A 21,540-nucleotide genomic window follows, 5' to 3' on the forward strand; every position below is an offset into this window, starting at 1 on the left:
GCAAAAGGCAAACTGAGAGACAGTTAACAATTTCTGCTCAGAGAAAAAGGAGTCTATATTAAATCATAGTCCTCTTTCCTAAAAACTTTCTAAAGGAGTCGAAAGAGTGAAACAGGTCTATTATTAGTGGTGGTTTTCTGCAGGATATTCATGTCTGTCACAAAATATGGCCTCTGTCATTGACTGATTACAAAGACATGTTAAGGGTAGTCCTATGAAGTCAGCACAACATTTTAAACACACTGCTAATGGTGCTACCACAACTATAAGAATGGCTACTCTTTCGTAAACTGATGAATTCTGTAGTTTTGAAACTTGTATCTGTTAGTGTTGAATGCAATGTCTGCTGAAGTAAATCTAAAGCAGCTTTTTTGCGTTATAGTTTTGGGTGCACTGTTTGCTGCAAATGTGAGAAAGTGCTCATCACTAGTATTTTGTCTTTAATTTCTCTTCCATTGACTTCCTTCTACCCCTTTCCTTTTCATATTGTATATTATCATTCTCTCACTTGATTTACATATGTTCATCTCATTATTTAATTTCATTTTGTGTATACACATGTCTTCTTGTCTCACAAATTTTACGTTCATATTGTATGACATCTATGGTTATTCCCTTTCATTGTTCACATCCATAGAAAACCTATTGTTATTCCCTTTCATTGTTCACATCCATAGAAAACAAGAAAACTGGTTAAATATTACAGATGGGCCAAAAATACAATGTCAAAGCAGTAAGGCACCAACCAGAGATTACACAACCCATATACAATTTGTACATGTTACTTTGTTGCGCCCCCCCCTCCCCCACTTCCTTTACAAGATTTTACTTAATATGGCGATGAAATGAGAAGTGTCTTCAGGTGTATGATAAATTATTGGATCTTCTCATAAACTGTGGGCCACAGCAAAAGAAAAGCATCTCTCTGAGCTTTATGCACCCTGCCACCCCAAATATATTCCCCCTCCCTCTTTCTCAATATATTCCCACTACCTTCATGTGATAAGGAAAGGAAGGAAGATTGGGTTTAATGTCCCATTGACATCGAGGTCACTAGAAACGGAGCACAAGCTCGAATTGTGTCAAGGATGGGGAAGGAAATCGGCTGTGCCATATCAAAGAAATCATCCCAGCATTTGCCTCGAGCAATTGAGGAAAATCGCAGAAAACTTAAATCTAGCTGGCCAGATGCAAGTTTGAACCATTGTCCTCCCAAATGCAGGTTCAATGTGCTAACCAGTGCGCCACATCACACATCCTGCATGTGAGAATGTAGTCGTAAAATGTACTCTCTCTCCCCCTCTACCTCTCCCTCTCCTCTCTCCCTCTCCCTCCCTTCCTCTTTCATGCACGCACCTGTGTGTGCTCGCACGTGCTCTCTCTCTCTCTCTCTCACACACACACACACACACACACACACACACACACACACACATATATATATTGCCAGACAAAGCTCACTATGAATTTAACCTATCTTGTCTGTTATTCTTATGATTCTTATGATATGTTATTTGCCTGGAAATCCAGTTTCAAGTTAGTAGAAGAGGTAGTGAATAGTGGAAATAAAATATGTTTCAACTTCCAGGTTGTATCATTCATGGATTTTTTATGTTGGGACTGGCATTCTCTGGCTGCAACTACTTGGCAGCAATCATTTGCATTGCTGCATCAGTGGGCACAAGTGGAGCAGTCTCATCTGGACCATTTGCTAGCTTTGTTGATCTCAGTCCCAACTATGCAAGTAAGTTTCCTTAATGTTTAATATAGATCTTTTAAAGGTAATTACATTTTATGGAAATAAACTTGCAGATACTATATTGTAGAAATGTACCAACTAAGCACGTAGTTCATTCCTATAAACATTTCCAAGAAACCTCTTCTTGCAAAGTGTTTCATTCCTTCATGTTCAAAAGCTCCAAATAAACACTGGAGGGATTTACAAATGAATTCCCCTGACTTGCATGTTAGCTTGTCCCCTCCCTAAGACTGGGTTTTTGTGCTACCTCATCTTCTGTGGTACTTTTAAGTTGTTCCTCTTTACTTTCAAAATATTTCCTGAAAACCGTGCAGTATAGCTTCAATGTATTTGAATAATGGCATCATGGAACTGCCAAAAGCTGCCATACTACATATTTATTTACAGACAACCAGTTTCAGTCAGATCACCATCTTAAAGTAATTGATTGACATTAAATTAGATTAAAAGGGCGTTCTGTGGTTTCAAATGTATAATTATTTTCAGTTGCAGCATCTGTCATGTATAGATTAATATGGTATCCATTTCTCTATCAGTCACCAAGTGCAAATATCAACAGTCCATTGCAGTCTTCAGCATACTGTGTGACCAAAGTGTCATTGAGAATAAATACACATTATAACAGTGTTTCAAGGTTCCATGATGCTACCTCTTTAATTTTCTTTCAACTTAACTTTTAAGTGGGTTGGTGGTAGTGATAAGTCCCCTTACCTCCTTGTCTAGGATTCAGAATGGAGTTATGTACCAGTACTCTGGTGGGAAAATATTCAACAAGCTCCTGTCTAACATAAAGCAAGAAATTGAAAATCCCCAACAATTTGTCAGAAGTGCCACAGGGAACTGTGATGTAGCCACTCTTGTTCTCTACATACATAAATGATCTACCAGACAGGGTGAGCAACAATCTGTGACTGTTAATGATGCTGTAGTGATGAGAGAGTGTCATCATTGAATGACTTGTAGGAGGATAGAAGATGACTTGGATAGAATTTCTATTTGATGTGCTAGTTGCTCTATAGACAGAAAAATGTAAGTAATGCAGGTGAGTAATCCTGTAATGTTCGAATACAGTATAAGTGGTGTATTGTTTGACACAGTCACTGAGTTAGTATATAGGCATACTGTTGTAAAGCAACATGAAATGGAAAGAGCCCATAGTCAGTTGCACATGAGGTGAGCAGTAGACTTTGGTTTTTTGGAAGGATTCTAGGAGAGTGTAGTTTGTTTTCAAAAGGAGACACTGTACAGAACACTTATGCAACCCATTCTCAAGTACTTCTCCAGTGTTTGGGATCTCCACCAGGTCGGATTAAAGGAAGACATTGAAGCAATTCAGAGGTATGCAACTATAGTTGTTACTGGAAGGTTTGATCAATATGTGAGTATTACAGAAATGCTCTGTGGGGTCAAACAGGATTTACTGGAGGGGAGAAGACATTTTTAGTGAAACATTATTGAAAAAATTTAGAGAGCAGGGATTTACGACAGTTTGCAGAACAATTCTGCTGCCATATCCGTCTTGCATAAGGACTGCAAAGACAAGAAATGAGAAATCAACATTCGTACAGAAGCATATGAGGTGCTATCCAAAATTTTCAGGACTGATGCTGCCATCTGTTGAAAACCTTGCCTTTGGACTAATGGTCACCATCACCCTCAAAGTAGTTCCCATCTGCAGGTACACACTAGTCCCAATGCTTCCGCCACTGGTAAAACGTTTTCTGGAAGTCCTGTTCTTTGAGGGTGTTTATCACTGCCAGCGATGCTTCTTGAATTGTCTCTAGAGTGTCGAACTGATGGCCTTTCAACTTGAGTTTCAATTTTGGGAATAGCACGAAGTCACAAGGCGAGTACGGTGGGTGGGGTACAACTGCCATGTTGTTTTTTGCCATAAAGGTCCTGGTGAGCAAGGACATGTGACAGGGTGCATTGTCGTGATGTAGCAGCCATTTCCCTTGACGCCAAAGTTCGGGCCATGTCGCCACACATTTTCATGGAGCCATCGCAAAACATCACAGTAGTATGCAGAATTCACTGTTTGGTTGGGTAGGATGTATTCTTTGTGCACAATTCCATTGGTATCAAAGAAAATGATGATCATGCTCTTCACTTTGCTTTTCACCTGTTTTGCTTTTTTGGGTCTTGGCGAGCCCGGGCTCTTTCACTGGGATGATTGTTGCTTTGTCTCTGGGTCATAACCGTAAATCCAGCTCTTGTCACTGGTGATAACCCATAACAAAAAGATTGGATCATCAGATGCGGTCTGACGAAGATCTGTGCACACTTCAACACACTGTGCCTTCTGATCGGCAGTCAAGATCCTTGGCACAAATTTTGCGACAACACGATGCATGCCCAGTTCATCAGTCAACATTCATTGACATGTCCCATAACCAATACCCATTTCATCCACAAGGTCTTGAATGGTTTTACGTCGATCTGCACAAACCAATTGTTGAAGTTTGGCAACAATGTCTGGTGTTGTGTGGCTAACGGCCCTTCCATTGGGAGCATCATCTTTGAGGTCTGTACAGCCGGCCCTGAACCGAGCATGCCACTCAAACACACGCATGTGGCTCGTGCTCTGTCCCCCAAACACTTGTTGAATCTTTGCAAGGGTCTCTGTAGCACTTTTCCCAAGATTCGCACAGAATTTGATACACACACGCTGTTCTGTTCGCGGATCCATCGTAAAATCGCCACACACCAAACACAGAGTATTACAGAAATCACTGTGGACACACAACTTGTCCTCCCAGCTGAATGCCACTCCGCACACTGACTCATCAGATATGCAGCTCTCGTCACCTAGTGGTGCAAATATCTACTACTCCTACTTTCCAGATGGCAGCACCAGTCCCGAAAATTGTGGATTCCACCTCATGTAGATAGTCTTTTTTTCTCACTCCATTTGTTAGTGGAACAAGAAAGGAAATGAACAGCAGTGCTACAAGATATTCTCTGCCACACACTGTATGATGATTTGTGAAGTATGTATTTATTTGTAGATGTAGATTCAAAAGAAAATTAAAAACATACATCAGTGGCCAATCTTTCTACAAATTATCTGAGTATCTAGGTTCAGGGACTGAAAAATTCTGTTAACTACATGGCAAGTAGCAGTATTTGGTATAATGCTGCATTAGAAGTAGTAATGTACCATAAATGGGACTCGGTATTTACAGGTGTAGGAAAATATTGTCTTTGAAAATGCCATCATAATCAAGATGAACAGCAGTATCTGCAAAAAGTGAGGCGGCAGAAGCTTTTTTCAAACTATCGGCTTCCTTACTAATTTACTAAATTAAATTTAGATGGCATAAGTGTGAAAAGTGTTAAGCTGTGTAGTCATAGTTTATTCTTATGCAGCATAAATATTAAGTTTCTATTGTCTCCTTATCTTTTGTTAGTGTATACCATGAAAGGTTCCACATTCCTGGAACTTCTTATTGGTGGGATCAACACAACACAGTTAATTAATAAAGTTCAGTATATGCTTAAAATTAATGTAATATTAAATATCTTATCATCCCTATTTCAGGTATCCTGTTTGGCATAGGGTGCACAGTGGCTGATCTTCCAGGTTTCATTTCTCCAGCTATAGTTGGAACGCTGACGTATCAAAATGTAAGTATCTGCATTTACATCTGTACTCTGGAAACCACTGTGAAGTACATGGCAGAGGGTACATCCCATTGTATCAGTTATTTGGGTTTCCTGTTGTTCCATTCACATATTGAGTGCAGGAAGAATGATTGTTTAAATGCTTCTGTGTGTATTGTAGTTGATCTGATTTTTTCCTCATGATCCCTATGTGATTGATAAATAGGCGGTTGTAGTATATTCCTAAAGTTTCTTCTTGAAACTGTGTGAAGTAGGCTTTCTCAGTATAGTTTATGTTTATCTTCAAGAGTCTGCCAGTTCAGTTTCTTCAGCATCTCTGTGGTACTCTCCCATGTATCAAACAAATACGTGATCATTTGTGCTGCCATTTTCTGTATATGTTCAATAATCCCTGTTAGCCTTATTTGGTATGGGTCCCATATGCTTGATTAATATTATACACTGGGCCATATGAGTGATTTGAAAGCAATTTTCGTTGTAGAGTGATTGCACTTCCCCAGTATTCTACCAATAAACTAAAGTCTACAATCTGCCTTACCCATGACTGGACCTGTGTAGTAATTCAATTTCATATCCCTATAGAATGTTACTCCCAGATATTTGTATGAATTGGCTCATTCCAACTGTAACTCACTGATACATTTTTGAACATTTAAAGCAAGTTGCCAATCTTTGCACTACTTTGAAATCTTATCAAGATCTGACAGTATTTATGCAGCTTCTTTCAGATAGTACTTCACTGTAGATAACTGCATCATCTGCAAAAAGTCTTAGGTTACTATTAATGTTGTCCACCAGGTCATTAATGTACAACATGAACAACAACAGTCTCTACACATTTCCCTGGGGAAAACCTAAAGTTATTTCTACATCTGACAATGACACACTGTCCATGATAATATGCTGTGTCCTCCCTACCAAAAAATCCTCAATCCCATCACAAATGTCACTTGAGATCCTTATGATCCTACTTTTGACAATAAGTGTAGATGTGGTACTGAGTCAGATTCTTTCTGGAAATCAGAAATACTGCATTACCTGACTGCCTTGATCGGGAGCATTCATTATGCGTGAAAAAAGTGAGAGTTGGGTTTTGCATGATCAATGTTTTCTGAAGTCATGCTGGTTGGCATGTAGAAGGACATTCTCTTCGCAGTACCTCATTATGTTTGAGCTCAGAATATGCTCTAAGAAATAAATGTCTAGGATATTGGATGGTAGTTTTGTGGATCACTTCTACTGCCATTCTGACAGATTATGATTAGAAGAGGGTCTAACTCAGTTACAAATTTAGTATAGAATCTGATACAGATGCCATTGTGACCTGGAACTTAATTCAGTTTTAATGATTTCAGCTATTTCTCAACATCACTGACACTAACACTTATTTCGCTCATTTTTTTTAGTGGTATGAGGATTAATTTGGGGCAATACTCCTGGGTTTCCCTTTGTAAAAGAACATTTTAAAACAGTTTTAGTTCCTGTCTCATTCACAAGCGATTGGACACCAACTCTGGTGGCACAGCCCTTAAGTATGATGAGAATTTCTTTGGTTTTGTGAAAGATCATTTGACAGTATTCTGCTACGGTAGTCATTGAAGGCTTCGCACACTGCTGTCTCAACAGCCAAACACATTTCATTCAGCATCTCCCTGTCTACAGCCCTGTGCTTTGTTTTATACCTATTATGCAGTAATCTTTGTTTCTTTAGACGTTTCTTTACAGTGACTGTATACAATGGAGGGTCCCTCCATTATGAATTGTTCTACTTGTCTGTCCAGTGCTTTGTCAACTATACTTTTAAACTTGAGACACTGTATTGTACTTTAATTATATATGTAAATACTACTGAACTTTGGTTTATTTATTTTTTTATATAATTGATGTCCAAACATTGCAGTGGTACTGACTCACAAAGCGAAAATATCGTTAATACATTCTACTGCTCTATAAAATTCCAATGGACACTTTGTATGTTACGTGGAATGATATTATGGAGAAGGCCACACTAATAGATAAGTACCAGTATGTTACTAGTTTCCAACTGTTGATCAATGATAAAGCATTGGAGACAAAGCAGGTTTCTAGTTTGTGAATAATAATGTAGGGAAATTATGGTGACTTTTTTGACTGAAGTGATCTGGTGAAGAAAACATAAGAATGCAATGGGGATGGAATTTTAACTCCTCATGGTCCTCAGTAAAAAACCTTACCATTAGACATGCAGGCTCTCATTTCCTCTGGAAAATCTGGTTGTGAAAATCTGATGTCCTCTGCCTCTCCTCACGTTAGTTTTTTGTCTGTTCATCTTCTGTTATTTTAAGAAGTACAGCTGTATCATTGTATTCTGAAAACACTTTTCTATCTTCATTGTTAGTCTCAAAACATCCATTATGAAGCCCTTAGCCCTAATATTCATTATTGGATCATCAGTTCCAGCACTATGACAGTTGATCTTAAAACTTAAAATTGTATGTTTCAGTTATATGGTACGGTATACACCTTATTGATCACTTATGGATGATAACAAATGTTGTGTGTCTTCCCTAACTATATCGATTCCAATAGTCTTCTTTTCTAGTCTGCATCCATCATTTAAGTTCCGTGAAATTAAGTGGCTCTGTTTCTGTCTTCTCGAATTAAAATGTAACTTCCTTGTACTTGCTCTCCTGGACATAACATTATCACTCTCATTTGTAGAATGAATTGTGAGATATATACTTCATTACTAGGCCATTCATGAATTATAGATAATATTTGTGAGATATTTTATTTCTTATCCAAGGTAATTGAAAATGTAATATCTAATTGTGGTTGTACTGATACATGGCGTTTTCAAAATAATAACACAGATTAAGGAAAAAAGGATGCATGTGGCCAGGGGTTGGTAGTGTGTGTGGATAAGGATGGGCCAGGATATCATGTTGATTGGGTGGTAGCAGAATATCACTTTGCCTGGGGGGGGGGGGGGGGGGAGAGGAGGAGGGGGGAGGGGGGGGAGGGGGGGGGAGGGTGTTATAATTGTAGATGGAATATTCCTCTCATTTCTGGATACTGTGATAAATAATCAAAGTTGTGACAAATGTGACTGTTCTGGGATCATACTGGGAGATGTGAGGGGAAGAGAGTGCTCATTTTCTGCAGGTTCAGGACTGAAATATCTGTAGGATTCACTACAGACAAAAATTTATTAAGCGATGGAAAATCCAGATAGGAATATCAACAATGTAGGAAAAGACAGATTGCTACTTACCATAAAGATGACACATTAAGTTGCAGACAGGCACAATTAAGACACTTACACATTAGCTTTTGGCCACTGTCTTCATCAGAAAACGAGAAACACACACCATTCATTCACAAAAACAAGCCCTCCTCATGCACACATGACTGCTGACTCCAGCAGCTTGGGCCAGAATGTGTAATTATTAAGTAATTTTGTAGTTTGAGCAAGAACTTACATTTATATTAATTAACATTTATTTTGAACTGGGAATTCTTAAGGTCCCTAGTAATATTGTATTATAGTATTTGAATTATTTGTCACTCTGTGACCTTCTGTCTAACAGATTCTTTGTTGATAGTAATAATTATTTTGATGTCTGGCTGTTCTAGCAAACCCCTAGTCAGTGGCAGATAGTCTTTCTGATCACAGCTGGAATGCTGTTTCTTCCTGGAGTACTTTATCAAGTCTTTGGCACTTCAGAACTTCAATCTTGGAACACACCTGACAAAGGTGATCATGGAAAACATCAAGACAAGCTTGAAGATATTCTGCACCCAAGTGACATCTCTTCAAAGGACTATAATGAGAGTGTAGAAATGGAATCAGTAAGGCTGTGACAATAAGGCAACTGGAAATAAATGTTTTATGTCCTTTCAAAATACTAAACTTTAATGGCAAGTATTTTGTATTTTTTCTTATAGTATGTGGAAACTCAGGTTTATCAAGATCACTTGTGTTGAGCCTTGTTAACAGCTTTATCACAAGTTTATTGCTCCAAATGTGTCCAATTTTAACATTCTGTTGAATCATTGTATTCAGTTAACAAATGTGTTTGGACACCATTTTAATTTTGTAATAGTAATATTTATTTATTTGCAAACAGCTTTTTTTTAAAAAAAGTAAGAAAATGAAATAAAAATATTTGATATCACCTTTTATCTCTGATGTGTCAAAGAATAAGTTATATTATTAGGAATATGTTTCAGTGTGTCATATAAAGAGTTAAAGGGGAGTGATAATTTTAGTTATTTTACTCCTCATTAATCATATTTCTGCATCAGCATCAGGCATAGCATATCTTGCCTTTTCTTATTTCCTTCAGTTTCCTAAGTTTAAGCTGGTGATTTCCTAAATTTAAGCTGGTGAGGTGGTGCAGTTGCTGAAGACATGGGACTCATATTTTGAAACAGTAGGATTCAAAACTCAGTGAATGAATGAGATTACTAGAATACTTTCTCTCACTATTTTGACATTCCTTTAACTCCTGGAGCAGTGAAGTTGAGGTAAAAAAAGTATTACTGCACACAGAGGTGTTAATAACTGAACAACTTGCAGGAACATCTTCAAGGATCTTGGCAGTCTTACACTCATATGCCAACACATTTCCTTCATAATTAGTATTTGTGGTTAATAATAAGAGTGAATTTATGATGAACTGTGAAATTAGCAATCTGAGTACTAGAAATAAAAATTATTTTCCATATAGATATGCAGTTCTATGTAGAGTTCAAAATGGAGTTTTATATTCTGTTGCAAAAGATGTAACAGGTTACTAGCAGAAAACAGATGTGAAACTAGAAATCCTCAAATAATCAAAAACAAAGTAGAGGAGGATCTTATTAACCATTCCTTCTTTAATTTATGGCACTAGTTGCTTAAATGTTTGTATTGAATAGGTTTTGACTTTCAGTAAATAGACTGCTGATAATGTTCTGTGAAATGTATAAAGTTACTTAATTGCTTTACTCGGCATATTACATGAAAATAGCAGCTAAGTAGTGTAATATCAAAAAACCAGAGGTTTTTTTCTTTATGTATATAAAGAAGCTGAGAAGTAATTCCCATACTCAGTATGAGTACATCAGTACTAATCATAATTTATTGTTAACTTACTTTACAGAATCCCCTCTTTTATCCCTTAGTGTTCCAAGTTTTTAGATTTGGGCTACTCTTTTATATCTTCTCCTGTGTGTTTTAACTTCATCGTTTTTATAGTTTGACTCTTCTGACTGGATCCACCCACTTTTAGTGGACCCTCTCTCTTCACTGTGGAACTTTGAAATTGCAGGATTGATGACCTCACCGTTTAGTCCTGCAGCCCCCCTCAATTAATCAGTCAATCAATTACTTTACAGAAGGCGTCTGCAGTAGCTGTTTGTGTTTGTAATGTATAACCTGAGTCATCCTACATTCCTGAAGACCCTCATTCATGATGGGATTTACCATATTTACTCAAATCTAAGCCGTGCTTTTTTCCGGTTTTTGCAATCCAAAAAATCGCCTGCGGCTTAGAATCGAGTGCAAAGTAAGCGCAAATTCTGAAAAATGTTGTTAGGTGCCGCCACAACTAACTTCTGATGTCGAATATATGTAGCGCTACACAGGCATGCTTTGCAGGCACGAAGATAAAATACTGGCACCAAAACCTCTGCGCCAGTAAATAAATTTAAAAAAAAGGTAGAAGACAAGCTTTTTTCTCCACCCCGAGTTTCAACCACTGCATTTTCATATATTATCCAACGAAGAAATAGAAATTCTGTATTTTTCATCCTCGAATGTAGCAGCCTTTCAAATATTCGTAGCAACAAAAATAAATTTCTTTACACAAAAATACCAACAATGCACAAGGTTTTAGGATTGTTGCACGAGTTGATATGCTGGGGCTCTTTAAGATTTCACGTAGCGGCAACTATTGCTTCGTGCAATTTTGTGAAGTATTTGTTGGTGTTCGTGAACCATAATGAAGCGCTTTCATTGTAGTGCCAAATTCAAGAGGGGAGTTATTTCTTTTACGGAACAAAGTTCTAATCGTGTTGCAGGTCTGCAATACGGGATTGATGAGAGCAACGTCAGGCGATGGCGACTGCTAAGAAACAAATTATTTGAATGTTCAAGTAGCAGAAGCATTTAGTGGGCCTAAGTGTGGCTGATATCATGCACTAGAAGTGATTTTAAATGAATTTGTTAAGGAACAGCGTCAGAAATTCCTCCCTGTGAACGCCGAAATTTTAAAAATTAAGGCACATGAAATTATTAGAGAGCAAAAAATCGAAAATTTTAAGGCTAGTCGCAGCTGGACTGATCTGTTTATGAAGCGCTGGGGTTTTTCACTTAAGAGGCAAACTTAAGTTGCATAGAAGCTGCCGCAAAATTTTGAAGAAAAACTTGTGGAATTTCAGTGCTTCATAATTAGGCGGTGCACAGGAAAGCTTTACCCTCTTGGTCAGATAGGAAATGTTGACCAAACTCCCATATATTTTGACATGCTGTCAAATTATACGGTTGACGCCAAAGGAAAGAAAGGCATAAGCGTTCTTACATCAGCGGGTGAAAAACAGCACATGTCCGTAATGCTTGCTTGCACAGCGGATGGACATAAATTACCCCCATTCATAGTTTTCAAGCTAAAGACTTCACCGAAAACGGAAGTGTTTCCAAAAACTGTAATTGTATGAGCAAACAAAACTGGGTGGTTTTCGGTGGACATTGTGCTGGAATGGATTAGGCTTGTGTGGAATCGTCGTCCTGGTGCAATGCTTGGTTTACGCGGTCTGTTGGTCTTAGATGCGTACGCAGGCCATAAAACACCTGCAGTAAAATGCAAATTAGAGGAAAGCAAAAGAACTTGGCAGTAATTACTGGCGGGATGACGTCAGTTCTGCAACCCCTGGATGTTTGTTTGAATAAACCATTTAAGGACAAGCTGAAACGCATGTAGACAGACTGTGGCTTTCAAAAAGCGACAGACAACTGACACCAAGAGGATGTGTAAAACGTGCATGTTTGTCGCAAGTGTGTCAATGGATTTATGATGGATGGAAGTGTGTTCCAAATCAGACAGTGCAACAAGCATTAAAAAAATTTTCGATATCCAATGCACTAGATGGTATGGAGGATGATGCTCTGTATGAAGAAATGAGCAACAAAGAATCAAGTGATAGTGATTCAGAATCATGACTGATATTTTAAACATTACGTATAAAAAGTATTAAAAACCTAATAAAATTTTGTTTTAAAATTCAGCGTTTAATTTTCATTCTTACTTTATAAGTGTTGCTATTCTGCATTGCACAGGATAGAAAAGCTTGGAGAGCTGCATCAAACCAGTCTAAGAACTGAAGACAACAACATACTCTGCATTTGAAGTCATCACTAAAAAAACTACTACGAAAATCTGACTGGCGAGACTGTTTGGGATGTATTTCAATACGGCCAACTCTACGTTCTGAATTTTTTCCTTCCTGTGACAAGAGATGGTTGCTAATAGGAACTTTAAGAATCATGAATCACATGCAGTATTCTCTTCACCAAAAGAATAATACAAATGTAAACATTATGCCGTGTATTCTTACGTGTTTGCTGCTATCTCATTTAAATCCTGTCTGCCTAATAAACTACGAAACTACAGTGAGACAACAGCAAACGCGGAAGAATATACATATCATATCAGGTTTATATTTGTATTATTCTTATGCTGAATAGTGATACAGTCAGAAATGAACCACGGCAACGGACTAATTTTTTAAATCTAAGATGATTCTAATTTCTGTGCAGAATGTAATGTGCTAAAGAGGCATCTGCAAAGATTTTCAAACGGAGAAAAATTTTCGCTAAACTCTCGTTCAGAACATTTTCTATCATATGCAGTCTATTATTTGGTTCTTGTTGATCATTGTCAAAGAAAGCAGCAGTGTAAGTAACAACAAATAGCAGTCTCTTTCCATTGTTTCGCTAAGGAGACAATTCGTCTCCTTTTTTTATTGTGCCGGCGGGGGTGGCCGAGCGGTTCTATGCGCTACAGTCTGGAACCGCACGACCGCTACAGTCGCAGGTTGGAATCCTGCCTCGTGCATGGATTTGTGTGATGTCCTTAGGTTTGTTAGGTTTAAGTAGTTCTAAGTTCTAGGGGACTGATGACCTCAGAAGTTAAGTCCCATAGTGGTCAGAGCCATTTGAACCATTTGTTTATTGTAAGCGGCGGCAGCGCGCACAAAAGCAAGCCATGCCGCAAGCGGCGACAGTTTGTAAACACTCATTATCAGAATGCGACAAACAATGCATGACACAGTACAAAAATGCATTTTCAGCTTTAACACCTATACAAAGAGAACGGAACTTATCAGATCAAAGCAAAATAAGCAAACAATTCAAACCAGATGAAGCACGTGAAAAAGGAAAGGTACCCGTATAAATACGGATGGAGCGCCTGACGCATTACAAGGACCAACTTTATTTTGATTTGGAGGAGCGGTCTAAAACTTTTCTCTTCCCTTGAATTTCGAGTCTCAAATTTCAGGTGCGGATTAGATTCAGGAAAATTTTTTTCTTTGATGTCAAGTCTCATTTTTAAGGTGCGGCTTAGATTCGAGTAAATACAGTAGGTAGCATGTAAATGAATACTTGGATTTTGTTAACTTGCTTGAGGTGCTATGTGCTTTCCTTAAATCAGTGGTAAATATACCCTTGACAACTGAGTTAGTGTGTAGTACTTCTACAGGGCATGAAATAGACTACAAAAACACAAATATTCTCACTTCAGCTTCCTCTTCGTGAACAGTTTTGTGAAAGAGGGTGTCCACATTCCCAAAACAATGTTAATGAAACTAACAGACATAGGATGTTACATCAACATAACATAGTAATCATGTAGACTGCGAGAGAACAACACAGCAAAATAAGCAAAAATCCATGACTTTGCACTTTTGGTTTTAGGTCTCCATCTTATCACTTATATTTTTATTTCATTCCAACAGTACGTTCCATTATGCATGAGCTGGAATGAAAGATCATTGCTTCACACCTGTGCACCAGTGTTTCAGTATGACAGTTAGAATCCTGTTTAGGTCTTCAACCCATAGTCAACATCATCACATAATGATGATGGTGGTGATGATGATGATGATGATGATGATGGTGATGATCAGCTGATTTGTTGAAACACTATCTAGTTTTAATGATACTATCTGATCTACCGGTAATACTCAAAAACTTGAACCACCAGCATGACATCAGTTGGAAAATAATATAGGCTAATCTTGCTTCTTTTTTCCTCTTTCAAATTTCTTTTTATCACTATAACATACTTTGCAAAGCTGATTTTTTTATTTATTTTATCACTATTGTCATCTATATGAAGGAGAACTTCCCTTTTCTTTTATGTCATTTCATGTTCAGTTACACCACAATTTATCACTTTCATTTCCTTGCTGAATAGACAATGTACACTGATGTTTTGAAAAAAGAGAACACCTTGAATGACTAGAGATACATTATTAAACAATAGAAAATCCAGGATGGAATGTAACAATACCAGAGAAGGAAAGTTGCTACTCACCATATAGCAGAGATGCTGAGTCACGATAGGAACAGCAAAAAGATTCACACAATTATAGCTTTCGGCCATTAAGGCCTTTGTCAGCAGCACACACACACACACACACACACACACACACACACACAAAATTCGCACACACGTCTGCAGTCTCAGAGAACTGAAACCACACTTCTCTGAGACTGCAGATGTGTGTGCAAGTTGCGTTTGTGTATGTGTGTGTGTGTGTGCTTGTGCGTATGTGTGTCTACTGCTGACAAAGGCCTTAATGGCCGAAAGCTATAATTGTATGAATCTTTTTGCTGTGCCTATCATGACTCAGCATCTCCTCTTTATGGTGATTAGCAGCTTTCCTTCTCTGGTATTGTTAGAGATACAATATTCATATTCACACAACGTGTACTGCAGAAATGATTAGTATTTCAGTCACCTCAGTTCAGCATGTGTCCTGTTGCCTAGTAGGCACAGGATCTGCTACATACATACGCATAAGGTTCAAGTGATGTCCTGTGGTGTAACCATCCCTGCTTGATTCACATGGTCCCAAAGCTCAACTATGGTTGCTGGCATTGGTACTCAGCACTGCGTCCATTGTTTCACCATGCCCACACATTTTTGATCGGCAACAAATCAGGTGCTCAGGTGGGCTAGGGAAAAAAGGTGACATCGCGTGACACTAAGAAGGCACATGTTCGTGGAGCAACATGTGGCCATGCATTGTCTTGCTCAAAAATGGCGTTTGGGGGGTGTGCAGAAATGGTATGGCTATGGGTCGCAGGATGACATCCATGTATGTCACAATAATCGCAGTGCCCTGGATAGGCACCAACTGTGATTTGTGGTTGTACACAATAGCATCCATGCCATAAGGCCTTGAGCTGGTATTGTATGTCTTATAAAAATGTAGTAACTGTGATGCTGCTCCCCCTGTCTGTGTCAAGCCAAAATACAGCATCATTTTCAAACAAACAGAACCTGGATTCTTCCGGAAACACTATCCTGTCCCCAGTGACATTGCTCCATACACCATTTCCATGTAGCATGTTTCTGCACATTTGTCAAAGGTAGGCAGAGAAATGTACAATGCCCATGTAACCCATGCCACAAAACAGCAATGGACTGTCACCCCTGACAGTATACAATGTGCTACACTGTTCCGCTGCTGCGCCAGAGCTGATGAGACACAGATCTGTCCTGCAATGCCACTCGGATGAGGTTTCAATCTTCTCAGGGATTTGTCGGGTGGTGCGACATGACTCATCTCATCGTGTCCTATGGCCTTCCGTGAACCGTTCTGCACATACCCGTTGCACTGTCAAATCACTTTATCCCATGTGAGCAGCAATTTCCCAATGGATGCATCACATTCTCTCATACCAATGATGTGCTCTCTTTAAGACTCGCTGATTTGATGGTACAGTTTGTGCATACTTCTGTGAGGCATCCTGCACATCTATTCAAGTCACGCTGGTCCATTACCTCCAGTTTATAGTGACAATGAGAGCTGCAGTCACATTTTACTGGTAGGTGGTGTTGCGCCACAATGTCATATGTTGATCACGAATCCTTGGGCTGACATGTTTCAAATGCTATTTATTTCTGCAGAACATACTAATGCACTTACCCTGTGAATATTAATGTCCTGTCTCTAATCATTCAAAGTGTTCTGTTTTTCCAAACGTGAGTGTATAGTCATTGTTTAACTGTATTTTACCCAGAAATGGAATTTAAATGAACACTGTCCACTTGAATAGTAGAGCTGTGTATATTGACTACTAAACTAATGTTTCTCTAAATGTTGCAATTACAAACTGTCAACCAGGCCAATTGCATAAACTTTATAATTTAATCAGTGTTAGTGTTTACCATCTAAAATCATTCTGAAGTGATACATGTCCAAGAAAAATAGGAAAGAAGAACTATTTTGATTTAATATACTGATAGTGAAGATGCACAAGCTCTTAGATTAGGAATAAACATTGAAGGAAATATGTCATGTCCTTTTCAAAGGAACCATCCTTTCAATCTTCTTAAGAACCACAGGAAACCTAAATCTGGATGGGAGAATGGGGATTTTAACCACCATTATCCCAAATGGAAGTCCAGTATCTCTCCACTATACCACCTCACTCAGTATCTACAGAATGGATGGAACATTTTAATTGCAAGTGTCATTGCTTAAAGAAAAGTACTTTGTAACAGCAAAAATCTTTTTTTAAGCTACTTCTTTGTCATTACAAAGGTAAAGGCTATTCAGTGCTGTACCATATTTTTTTGATACGTCGTAAATGCATACAATTCTGGACCTCTCGTTTAAGAGTGGTATGAGATGTTGCATTAAAACAGTCTGGTAGAAGACAAAAATATGTACAGGCTGATTCAAAAGTAATATCCCATAGGACAGTCTACAATGTGATTCAATAACCTTGGCCTCTAGGACAGTCACATTCACAGGTACAACAAGAATGATCATTTGAAGTAAAGAGTCTAGTAAAAATCAGCTCTACAATGCACATTTTAATAACTATGACGACTTTTTTGTCTTCATTACTTAATAAGTGTTTGTACTTCGTAAGGCATGTATTTTAGAGTCCCTGAATATGACTTTGTCTATGGACCAAAACTATTGAATCACCAGTGTAGACCATGTCCTATGGAACTTGACTTTTGTATCATCCTTTATATCTGCAAAATGAAATGAAGGCAAGAAGCAACTTTTATGTAAGATCCTAAGAGAGATTCTCTTATTATACAGTTTCAGATTAACAGTTTGTGACATATTTGCAGAGTGACTGAGTCTTACCATGTATGAGTAATAACAAACAGATGTTCTTGGATTATACACTGTTCTTGATATTTTATGTTGTTAACGCTATTTTGACAGTTTCCTGATAGACAATTCAAAACCTCAAAACATCTTATATGTTTATATATGTTTATTTTTTCCCACCTGGTTGTCCCATAGATAATTTCTGTGAAATAATAAATCCTGGGACAGCTGTGGTACACCAACTCTGTTTGCTATCATGTTGTATATATGTCTGTTAATATGAATTGTACATACGTACTGTGATATTTGTCATTTGTATATAGCAAATAAAATTTAAAAAAGTTGTTTGATCCTTGGTTTTCTCACTACCTAACTGAGGTACTGTCATCCAATACTTCCATCTTTATTAAAAAAATAATGCGTGAACATTTATAACAGTAAAAGTGACCCCAAAAATTTGCAAGCTTGAAAAAGTATCATTGTAATATCTTAAAAAGTGTGACTTACTCTCTGCAGGAATTACTATAGTTTTGTTTTCTACTTCCCATCTCCTCAGAACAGTTCAATAAAGATAATCTTATTGCACTATCCTATATACTGAGTATATAGGAAGAAAGTATTTTCTACAATTAGTTCAGACTTTATCTTCATATTTACAATCAATTCTCATTTCTTGATTCATATGATGGCTTGTACCTGCAGTAAATTTATATTTGGTGACTACCAGTATGGTGAAAAATTATACAGGGTGGTGCATGATAAGTCACCTGATTGAATTTTGATCCTACACGCAATAGCTTTCAACTTGTGCTCAACTTCGTGCAGTTCATGGAAATTATGCCAGATGACATTGCGGGTTAATTGCTTCCTTTGTGGGTCTGCCACTTCAGTCTACTGCAATGGCAGACAAAGGACGGTTGACTGTCACACAAAAGATGAAGATTGTGTCACTGTTCGCAGTGATGCACAGTGTTACATTGACACAGAGAAGGTTTCGTGCTTATTTCGGCACATGGTGGGCTCCCAACCCACAGACAGTACACAGATTACATAAAAAATTTGAAGGTACTGGATCTGTTTTGGAGTGTCAGCGGCGACTCACATGTAACATACATGCACCACACAACATTGAAGCAGTTTGAGTGGTTTTGACTCATAGTCCGAGTAAATCAACAAGAAGAGCCAGTGTCAAGTTGGGAATTTCACACCGATCTGTACAAAGAATTATTCAATCCAACCTTCGCTTTTATCAATACAAGATGACTGTGGCACATAAGCTTACTGCCAGAGATAAGAAGCAGAGACTGCAGTTTGCAAAGTGGGCAATTGAGCAAGTCCAAGAGGCAGTGCTACAAAATACATGGTTTTCTGATTAAGCTTATTTTTACATGAACAGTGTTGTGAACAAATGGAATGTTCGATTCTGGGCATGTGAACCTTTGCAAATAATCCACACGAATGACACCTGTGGGAAGAAAGTTTGCGTGTGGGAATCTTATACATGGAATAATCGGTCCATTCTTCTTCGATGCTACAGTAGACGGTGAACGCTATTTACACATGCTGCAAAACCAGTTCTGTCCTCAACTCATGGCCTCATGTCTTCCATTGCAGACACAATGGTTCATGCAGGATGAAGCATGCCCCCATGCTGCCTGTGTTGTGCTTGATTTCCTACACGAAAGGCTTGGCCATATTATATTGCCAAACAGACTTCCAGAACGTTATGCAGGAGGAGGCATGTGGCCGCCCCACAGCCTGGACATTAACCCATGTGACTTTTTCCCGTAGTTCAACTGAACAATGTAGCCCACAGTTGACAGTGTGAGTATACCTCCATGGAATTATCAGGCCATACCCGAGAGTTGACACTGGACACTAATAGTAATCTGCAGACACCATCCGAAACTGGCAAATGGTTTTTGGATGAATGTTTTTCATTGGCCAATGGCAATACCGTTGGCTGACTTTTCCGTGCAGCTTTCATTTTGGAAAAGGAATGTACCTTTATGTAACAAAATTCGTGATGCCATAAAAACATAGAACAAATCAATTAAGTCCTGGCAACATCCACTATACCAGTCTGGGAAACGTGATCTAACCCTTTCAAATAAGTATGGTATTTTGGAAGTTATCGATGGGGCAGAGAGCATAACCCCAGTCTGTATCCAAACCAATTCAAGATCTAACCTACAATTGAAGCCAACAACAAAAACTACTAAACAAGTCCCCAGAAAGTTTCTACCTAGGCCTAGAAGATCCGTAAACATTCAAATTCATGCTGATAGCCAAGGTAGGAATGTGTATGCTGGAATAAGGGAGAAAAGCAACTTCAATGTTACTAGTTTTGTGAGACCAGAGGCATGCTTCAAGGAAGCCACCCAAAGTGCTGCAGGAAGTGTCAAGTCAGACCTCGACGATACTGTACTACTAGCGGGAACAAACGATGCGGCGAGAAATGAAAGGCAAAATCTTATCTCCTCACTGAAAGACAGGCTGCAAGATCTTCAGAGCGCCAAACTTATCTGTGTTTCTTCTGTTCCAACACGGTATGATCTACCTGTATGGTCAGCCATCAATCAAGAGATGAAGAAGGCTAACCAGGAAATGTTTAAGATGTGTAAATGCTTTAGGAATGTCACTTTCTTTGACCTCAGCAACATTGGTAGGAGGTTTCATACATCTCATGGTTTTCATCCAAATAGGTTAGGTAAAAGATTTGTCTCAGATGTTATTGTAAACATAGTAGAAAAATTTTGTCTGAATAGCCTTAGAATACAATGTTAACCACCCTGTACACTCTGATAATACTTTTTTAGTCTAACCAAGCACATCGATTTAGCAGTGAATAGTAATATCAGCGCTGATTCTAATTCCTCACAAAATTAGCACAGTCTCAGAATTTGCTGCCTCAATGTGCAAGGGCTGAGTAATAAATCCCTAATATTGAATGAATTTGCCTTAGAAAATCAGTTTGATGTGATTTGTGTTAATGAGCATTGGTGTAAATATGATGAAATTTGCTTTTATTCAATTTGATGACTTTAAACTGATTAGTAACTTCTGCAGGGATAAGTGTATACATGGTGGTACTGCAGTCTACGTTCAAAACTCTTTGCTGGGATATAGTAGCAAGCTAGATGTGAGTTCTCTGTGTAAGAAATTTGATTTTGAGGTATCAGGAATATGTATAAATGACATAAAGTTAGTAGTTTTATCTCTGTACAGATCACCAGATGGTGATCCCTCTTTGTTTGTTGAAAAATTTGAGAAATTATTAGAGTTTTTTAATGGTAACAAGTGGAAAAACTATGAGATACTAATTGGGGGGGGGGGGGGGAGGGGGACCTAAATGCTGACTTTGATGTCACAGGAGATAAACCAAGTGTACGAGAATTTAAAGATTTACTTAGGCAATTTAACTTGGTCTACCACAATACCAAACCAACCAGAGGCTTGGCCTGTCTTGATAACATCCTAACAAACTACTTAAGATCAACTTTTTCATGTGATGTAGTCAACTTTCCCTTTTCTGATCATGATGGTGTATTTCTCACTTTTGAAAATTCTTTTGTAACTCACAATACATCTCATAAGTCCAAATTAGCTGTAACAAGACCTGTAGATGACACAAAATTGTTTAATTTTAGATCCCAGCTTAGTTCCTTCAATTGGTTTGATATGTTTGCTAAAACAGAGCATTTGTCAGCTAATTGTGTTTTTGAGAAATTTTTTTCAATATTCAATACTTTGTTTGAAATGACTATTCCGCAAAGAAAATGTAAAATTAAAGTGACCGCCAGTGAATCTAAAATAAAAGAGAGAAATAA

The 21,540-nt window shown here is 38.1% G+C and overlaps 1 protein-coding gene across 3 annotated transcripts in view; it reads left to right on the top strand.

Moving 5' to 3' along the window:
• Positions 1–9,275, top strand: part of LOC126456818 (sialin-like) — a 198,290-nt gene extending 189,015 nt beyond the window's left edge. For all 3 annotated transcript variants that reach the window (XM_050092614.1, XM_050092613.1, XM_050092615.1), the window contains exons 8-10: positions 1,589–1,744; positions 5,301–5,386; positions 8,999–9,275. In XM_050092614.1, the coding sequence (XP_049948571.1) occupies positions 1,589–1,744; positions 5,301–5,386; positions 8,999–9,226 (470 nt within the window). In that variant the 3' untranslated portion in view covers positions 9,227–9,275. The remainder of the gene's footprint in view (positions 1–1,588; positions 1,745–5,300; positions 5,387–8,998) is intronic.
• Positions 9,276–21,540: the final 12,265 nt, after the last annotated feature.

The sequence above is a fragment of the Schistocerca serialis genome, chromosome 2, assembly GCF_023864345.2.
Source record: "Schistocerca serialis cubense isolate TAMUIC-IGC-003099 chromosome 2, iqSchSeri2.2, whole genome shotgun sequence".
Lineage (NCBI taxonomy): Eukaryota > Metazoa > Arthropoda > Insecta > Orthoptera > Acrididae > Schistocerca > Schistocerca serialis.